General features: G+C 36.7%; 1 protein-coding gene across 1 annotated transcript; it reads left to right on the top strand.

Annotated features, from left to right (window-relative positions):
• Nucleotides 1-6,721: 6,721 nt before the first annotated feature.
• On the top strand, nt 6,722-7,243 carry LOC128127803 (early nodulin-75-like). Its single transcript, XM_052766497.1, has one exon. It carries the CDS (start codon nt 6,722-6,724, stop codon nt 7,241-7,243), a length of 522 nt encoding a protein of 173 aa, XP_052622457.1.
• The last annotated feature ends 1,873 nt before the right edge of the window (nt 7,244-9,116 follow it).

The following is a 9,116-nucleotide window of genomic DNA, read 5'->3' as shown; positions in this document are numbered from 1 at the left end:
AGGCAAGCCAGGTGTGACCTGTGGGCCCGAAAGGCAAGCCAAAATCACACTATAGGTCCAGGTGGTAATCCGGTCTGTAGAGCCATGGACCCATTACATGATGTTATTATATGTATTATTTGTTATGTATCGGTATTTTGGGGGAACTCACTAAGTTTCGGGCTTACAGTTTTAGTTTTGGTGTCAGGTACTTCGGATGATCGCGGGAAAGCAAAGGCGTGATCGTACAGCTCCTAACATTTTATGACTATGTTTCTAGGATACTCTGATATAGAACTATTTTGAAAACAAATTTGTAATAACTGTTGGTTTTTAAATGTTTTTTAAAAGTTTAAATTTGGCTTGATTTTTATGGATGTTACAAGAGGACTAGCTAATCTACATTGGAGAACTAGGTGAGTACGTGTTCGTATTTTTCCCACTTTGGGCTACATAGAAAAATAATTTTATAATAATGAAAATTAATGTTTGATATATGAAATATCTTGAAAAGAAAGTGTTAAATGTTTTTGGAAAAAAATGTTTTGAAAGAAAACCTTGACGACAAGAATGTTTTTAAAAGCAAATAACGTTTTGGAAGAACGAATATTTTGATAACGTGGTGAAATGTTTTGAAATATAGATGATTTAATTATGGAAGTGAGTAGTTTGATACTCACATATGAAATGTGTAATACATGAAAAGTAAGGACAAGAAATGGAAAATTAATGAAAAGAAATGGAAATTAATGAAAAGAATTGGAAAGTAATGGAATGAATATATTGCTCGAGCCATGATGTCTTCGTTATGGGATCTAGAGGAATCTACTGGGGTGGAGCCTTCCCCTTCACGTAGTAGATGTCCTAGTTAGCACGATGCCTCGGTGGACTGATTTGTTTTTTCCACCTTGGTCTAGACTTGGGGATACCCTAAGTATAAAAATGGAAATGGTTTAATACCGGAATTAGCCCCTAGTGATAAAAGATAATGAAATGCGGAAATATGTTTTTTTAAATGAAATGAATAGAAATGAAATGATAAGATATGAAATGATATTTATGACATGTATGAGAAGAGTTTTACTTGAATGTTGGAAATGGTTTTATAGTTAAAAACTATGTTATGTTACGAATGAATGATTTTCATGTAAACTATGATAAATGTTTTGGGTCACAAACCCTCGTAGCTCACGAGACATTTTTGTCTTACGCATCTTTTTTTAAATGTCATGTATCTCAGGTTACCCTTAAAGAGAGAGGATGATAGATGGAAGTTAGAAGGCAAGTGATAGAGAATGGAGGGGAACATGTTAAGTTCCTTATTATTGATGTAATTCTTATTGGCTTTTTACGGTTGAGTTGATGCTTAATGGTAACATCCAATTTTTGTAAATTTTTTTTGTGGGACCAGTTTTTATTAAATACGGGTTAATAACCTAATATATTTTTTAAACAATAGCATTTAAAAGTTTGAAAATTTTTGGGTGTTACAGTTTGGTATCAGAGCCATAGTTTAAGTGAATTAGGATTGGATCACTCCACTCCTAGGCTTAGACTTTGTTTATGGAAAGTGTAATAAGACATAGGATTGTTATGCCTTAAGTTAGTTACATCTGTTTACAACAAGTAGTAGTAAAGAAATTGACATGTTAGATGTTTATGAAGCTTTTGATAAGTTAGATGAACTTGTAGAATTCTATATTTAGTTCCTTTAAAGTGATTAATGAATAATCTAGACCAATGTATGTTGACTTTGACCAAGGTTTCCCCTTGAAGGGTTATGGAGTATGGAATGGATTCAAAAGGGTAGTCCCATGTAAGGGTTAGACCGAATTTGGAAAATTGGTCCATTAATGGACTTTCATGGACTTACAGTTTGGGCATTGATGGGTTGAGGGTGAAACGGTCATTTCACCCCAAGAAGGATTATGGATCATGGTTTGAGATCCAATTGCTAATTAGATGAAATTTTAGGTATTGATAGCTGGAGGAGTTGCCAGGACAGCAGCTAAGGAACTCTTGCAGTGGACTTTAGTAGTATGAGGTGAGTTACCTTCCAGTAAATGTGGTTCTAAGGCACCAATGTCGGCCCACTAGTAAAAGTTATAATAGAGATGATTGTCTTTGTGATAATTATCTGGTATGTCACTACCTGTTATGCTTTATGTGCTAGTATGTTATGATGTTATGTGATAGTGGTGGGAGGGGTATGATAGACCCCAGTACCGGTCGATAGGGCCGAAGGGGAATGCCGACACCCGGATAAGCTAGGCAGTATATGATTTATATGTTTATGCACTAGGATGCTATGTGGTAAATTTGGGGTGAAATAGTCCCCGGTACCGGTCGAAAGGACCAAAGGGGTAGGCCAGCACCTTGATATGCTAGGAAAGGTATCGGTCGAAAGGACTGAAGGGGTAGGCCGGCACCTTGATATGCTAGGCAGTTACCGGTTGAAAGAGAAGGAAGGGGTAGGCCAACACCGTGATATGCTAGGCCGTTACCGATTGAAAGAGACCGAAGGGGTAGTCTAGTACCCGGATCTGTTAGACAGTATGTATGTTATATGGTATGTGGTATGATGGGGGAACTCACTAAGCTTCCTGCTTACGGTTTTCAGTTTTGGTTTCAGGTACTTCATTTTCAAAGGAAAGAAGCCAGCGATCATAGCGTATCACACTATGTTTTCCGCACATGAGATCTTTGGGATTATACTCAGATATTGTTTCATTATGACATGTTTTGAATATTGATATACTGGTTTTAATATGGGATGACACTGTGGATGCTTTTATACTTTTGGTTTTATAATAACTTAACTAAAAATGAAATTTTTGTCTTAAATTTTGGGGTATTACAGATGTAATTAGACCAAGTTGTATATACAACTTGGTTAATTACTTCTCGTAATTACCAATAATTAAAGAATCTGAAAGGAGGAGGCCCAAAATCCACGTAATCAGTTTGAATAATGATGGGGGAGTGATCAGAGTACTCCTAGGGGAGAACGATAACCAAAGAAGCAGGAAATGAAGACATAAAATTGAGGCACACCAACACGCAATCTAATTTTTTAAGGTTAAACCCATCATCAAAAAAATAGGTGAAACGACATCCCCCCATATTGAGATCCAAGAGACCAGCATCCTGTGTAAACTTGTTGAACTCAAATGCAATATATGGAAAAAAAAGGTGGAATTAAAATACTCATTAGGTTTCATGACTGCAGTAAAAATCCCTGAAAACAATCGAGTTACCAGGTTTGGAGGAAAAAAAGTTCAATAAGTTACCCCATAATACTATCTTCTCTGAAGGGGCTTGGGGGGATAAACGTTGACAAGGATAGTCTCACGAATGATCCCATTCCAATATCCCACAACTACTAATAAGTAATGGGATTTAATTGAGATGATCTTTTGAAATAAGAATTTGCCGCAACTACAAAGCAAACCTCCTGATCTTCCGGTAGCTTCCATAAAATTAAACTCGAAATCCACATTCCTTCAACACCGACTAATATCAGCCTTAGATACTACAGTAAGTTGAGTATCCTGAAAACTACAAAACGTCAAATTATGCTCTTTCTTCAACCTGTTCACCCAATCAATCTTGTGAGAATCACCTATGTTCTTGATATATAGTGACAGTAAATTCATTGGATAACCGTTGCACCCCATCCACACAGTATACCTTCCCAATAGCTTTATTACCCTTCTCAATTTGAAAGCCGATCTTGTTGCCGACATCAACCGTGTGTGCAACTTCGGAGGAGTAAGAAGAGGAGACAATCTTCTCACCATCCACATCGTGAGGGGAATGGTATGGGGCTCACTTATTTAGGTCAATGGCGAGCGTGTTCGAGGTTGCAAGTTCATTGATAGAGCCACAATCCGATAGGGTTTGGAAACAATGAATTTGCTCAGAATCAACTTGGCTAGACACTAAGAAGAGCAAAACAACAAAGACAATTATAAACAATTAAAAAGAGGAGAAGCCCCTAGCAACCTAACTACATTTACAAAACTACTTATGTATTTGCACCACCAAAAAAACATAAGAAGTAGTATTATCTGATATTTTAAGGTTCTAAAAAGTTTGTAATGCCATGTCATGGATCTAGAGTTTATACTTGATGCCACGCTTTTACAAAATACCATCTTAAGTTATATATGTATATAAAAATAAATAATAGTAGAATATATATATATATATATATATATATATATATATATATATATATATATATATATATATATTAGGTGTAAACCCATGTATTATACAATTTGATTAAAAAAAATATTAAAATGTAAATAATAAGCATTTTTTAAAATAAAATTTTGAAATAAGGAATGAAATTTTAAAATAAGAAACCTATTAATTGCAATTCAGTATAATATTTATTACACTTGATAGTTTATATATATAAGTATAAGTATTATGTGGCTTTTTAATTTTAAAAATTAAAAAAAAAACCATAAATTGACATGTGGATATTATTTAATTAAAAAATATCATAAAATGACAAGTGTCAAAACTTATTAGAAATTTACATGTTGCAAAATTATCTTCATTTATTATAGCAGATAATCATTAATTATATAGAACATTTTCGACTTAAGTCACGTCTTACAAACAATGTGGCTTGTCACGACTCGTAAAAGCTTGAGGTTTGATATTGTTATCAAAGTCACACCTAACTTTATATAGAAGTTTGACCGTTTTAGCTCGAGATAAGCAGGTTTAATTTAACTCCTTATCATTTGCCTTCATGATGCACCAGATAGATTTTTTAGTTGTGAATTACATTAAACTACCCCTTAATTTAGATCGTCTTTTTATCTTTTTTTTTTCTAGTGTTCTAAAAGGTGCGTCATGGCACGCGCCAATGTGTGCCATGGCATGAGGCGCAACTTTGCCATATGAAAAGCCTCAGTTAGGCATGCCATGGCGCGTTATGACGTGTTACGACGTGTGATAGCTTATTTTATTAGTTTATTTTTAGATTTTTAGATCTTTTTATCATTAATGCATTGTAATTTATTTATTTTTCTTTAGTATGGATCATACCGGGTGCTTGTTATGTTGCATGAGATATTTTGTAGGTTTTTCGGTGCTTGTTGCGGTTGTGGGTTGATTAGAGACAGGCTTAGTGGGCTCCCGAGGCATTATTGGGCTTGGCGGAATCAAAGAGGAAGAATTGGGCTTTGAAAGTTATTGGCTTGGATTATTTGGGCTTGTGAAGATGGATCATAAAATTCAAATTTTGGGCTTGGAGCATCCATTTGGTGGCTAAATGATGATTGGTGCATTTCAAATTACATGGACAAGGAGGGGGACCAAAGGAATCTTTGGTAGTGGAAGGGTGGAGTGGCTTCGTGGACCAATAGCATTACAGCAACATTTGCGCAGGTGGAATTTTCGTCGTGTGGGTACCCGCGCAACTGCCCAGTTTGGGCATTTTGGTCATTTGGCACACCATAACCCTTGGGGATCAGATCTAGAGGCTCATTCACGATTTTTCCACCATTGGTGACCTGCAAGAGGCGATTTTGGGAGCTAGAAACCATTTCCTTTCATCTTTCCAAATCTTAGGTGGTTTGTTTATGCAATTAGATTATTTTTCTTGTTACTTTGTTGCCATGAGTGGCTAATACTCTTATTTGGTTGACTTTGGCTGAAAACCAATGAATGTTTGTGGGTTTTGAAGGATTTATGTTGATTATCAATTTATTCCATGTTTATGATTCTAGTTTACTATTCTTATGCTTATTTGATGCTTTGATCATGAGCTTAGTATTTGATTGAGCAATGGTTGATTTGTTTCATTGATTTTGCATTGGATCATTGAATTTATCTAGAACAAAGACTTTATGATGGTAGAAATCATCTCTAGCTTATGAATCATATCTCCTTTATGGATGTGTAAGCATTTGACATCCTCTAGGAATTGGGGATTCCTTCATTCTTAAGGCTAGTTGATTTCATGGGATTAATTGCTTCAATTAACCCTTGATCTTAATTAAGAAGGTGTGTTGTGGGCTTCCCCAACCTCCATACTACCGATGAGGAATCTTGGCATATCATGTTTCATGATTGCTATAACCAATTTGGGATGAAGGATAAGCTTTGTATTAGATCCTAATGATAAACACACAAATGTTCATTGTGTTGAATTGCCTTAGTTAACCAATTATTCCCAACCTTTGAGCATCTCATCAACTTGCTTAATTGCAAGGTTTTTAGTTATTCAAATATTTTAGTTTTCAAGTAATCAAAAAAACCCCCCTTTTAGTTTAATTGTAGTTAATTAGTTTAATTTCACTAGTTCTATTGAATTGCATTGGTGATTGAATACAACCATTTCCCCGAGGTTCGATACCCCTTTTACCATTATATTACATTTATTTAGCAATTAAAGGGTGTAATTTGCTTGGTGGGCTTGACATCCCATCAAGTTTTGGCGCCGTTGTTGGGGAAATTGGTTATTGTTATTTGATTGTTTATGCCTAGGTCTACAAGAACCGGTGAACTACTCTACAATCCGGAAATTGAAAGAGAAGCAAAAAGGTTGAAAAAGTTAGCCAAACAAGCAAAGCAACAACAACTAGTTCAAGCTTCTTCCTCTTCTCCACTAATCAACATAGAAGATCAAGTTCATACTTCAAGTGATACCGACACCGAGCCGAATTCTCCAATTGTTGGTTATTCCTTTGAAGACATTCCGTTTGAAAACCACATAGCCATGAATCACACTCCACCTCACAATTCCAACCCAAACCCAATCAATCAATATTCCAATACCCCACCCCATCAACCAAGACAACAACCACAAGAACCTCTCATTGATATGCCACCTTGGAATCAAGCCCCTCCTCAAGACCAACCCAATTATCAACCACCACTACAACTACAAAACCAACACTTCCACCAAAACAATCAACCTCAAAACAATGATTTTCAAGTTGAAAAAGTACATTACCCAAATCAACCCAATTACCAACACCCTCCAATGTACCAAAACCCAATGTACCCACAACAACAACCTCCTTACAACCAATACCCTAACTACCAACCTTATCCACCACCAATCTACAATCCCCAACAATACCCATATCCACCTTACCAACAACATCCCAATTACTTGCAACAAAATCCTAACAACCCCAATCCACCCAATCCCCCTCAAGAGTTGACACTTATACAAATGATGGAAACGGATGTTACTCATACACCTCTTGCTATTGTTTATCCCGCAAACCGCTGAGGAATTGAATTACAGTCAAGTTTCATACATCAACTTACCAAGTTCCATGGTTTGGATAGAGAAGATCCTCAAAGGCATTTGAAGTCCTTTCACATGATATGTGTTAGCATGTTTCCCGACAATGTGACATTGGATGATTTCAAGTTAACCGCATTCCCGCTCACCTTGGAAGATAAAGCTAGAGAGTGGTTATTCAACTTACCATCGGGATCTATTCACACATGGGAAGAGTTACTCAAGTCCTTTAATAGCAAATTCTATCCCACCTCCCGCATTTCAAGTCAAAGAAGTGACATTTTGGGGATTCGTCCAGGGGAAAATGAAACATTTCATGATTTTTGGGAGCGCTTCAACAATTTGTGTACAAGTTGTCCTCAACACAATATACCCAAACAACTACTTCTTCAACAATTTTATGAGGGTATGAATGAAAAAGATCGGAGGATGATTGATGCTTCAAGTAGTGGTGACATCTTCAACAAAACCCCTCACGAGATCCGATTACTTTTTGGTGCCATTTCTCAAAATCAAAGGAATTTTGGGACTCGAAATGACATGAAGAGAAATTCTACACAAGTGGTTGGTGAAGTTAGCAACACTCAACATTTGGAATCAAAGCTCTTGGACTTGACTAATGTGTTAAGTCAAATGGTGGTGGGAAGTGGTCAATAATTGATGGTATGTGGTATTTGTGCAATGACGGGCCATTATACGGATAAGTGTCCCACACTTGGAAGTGAACCGGAAGATGTGAATGCAATGGGCGGATATCAAGGTCAACCAAGACCCACGAGATTTCAAAACAATTTCAACCCAAATTGGAGGAATAACCAAAACAACCCTTATCCACCAAAGCAAAATCCACCAAATCTTTTGATGAGACCCCAACATCCACAATACCAATCCCAAAAACCTCCATATCCACAAAATTCTTATAACCCTCCAAATTACAAACACCCTCCACAACAAGGTCAATCAAGTGGTAACCATCAAATGAGCCTTCAAGAACTTGTCACTTCTCTTACTCAAAGCCAAACCCAATTTCAACAAGAAACCAAGAATACTTTCTCCAACATTCAAGCACAAATTGGATACTTGGCAACCGCTCTCAACAAGATAGAACAAAGGGATAAACTTCCATCACAAACCGAGAAGAATCCCAATGTGAGTGCCATCACCTTTCGAAGTGGGAAAACACTTGGAGAAAGTCAACCTAAAAGAGTTTCAAGAGAAGCAGAAGATGAAGTGATCATTGTGGAACCTCCAAAAGTTTTGGTTCCTCCAAAGGAACTGGTTGTGCCAAACGTTGATCAACCCGACTCTTCCAACAAACCCATCAAATCATTGGTCATACCACCAACTTTTCCATCCCGGTTGGCTTCCTCAAAGAAACAAGAAGAAGAGAAAGAGTTTCTTGAGACTTTCCACAAGGTTGAACTCAACATTTCACTATTGGATTCCATTAAGCAAATCCCACGTTATGCCAAATTTCTTAAGGATTTGTGCACCAACAAGAGAAAATTCAAGACAAATGAGAAGATTCAAGTAAATGCAAATGTATCTGCGGTCATCCAAAAGAAGCTTCCACCCAAATGCAAAGACCAGGGAATGTTTGCTATACCTTGTACCATTGGTGATTTACAAGTTGAAAGTGCCATGCTAGATCTTGGAGCCTCAATCAATGTCATGTCATACTCGGTTTTTCAACCTCTCAATGTTGGACCTTTAGAAGAAACCGGAGTCATCATTCAATTAGCGGACATGTCAAGTGTATTTCCAAGAGGCATGTTGGAGGATGTACTCGTTCAAGTTAATCAACTAGTATTTCCTGTGGATTTCTATGTCATTGACCTTGAAGATAAGACTCCTTCCA

Source organism: Lactuca sativa, chromosome 8 (assembly GCF_002870075.4).
Source record: "Lactuca sativa cultivar Salinas chromosome 8, Lsat_Salinas_v11, whole genome shotgun sequence".
Lineage (NCBI taxonomy): Eukaryota > Viridiplantae > Streptophyta > Magnoliopsida > Asterales > Asteraceae > Lactuca > Lactuca sativa.
The sequence above is the reverse complement of the archived record's forward strand: the minus strand, read 5'-3'. Positions and strand labels throughout refer to the sequence as shown.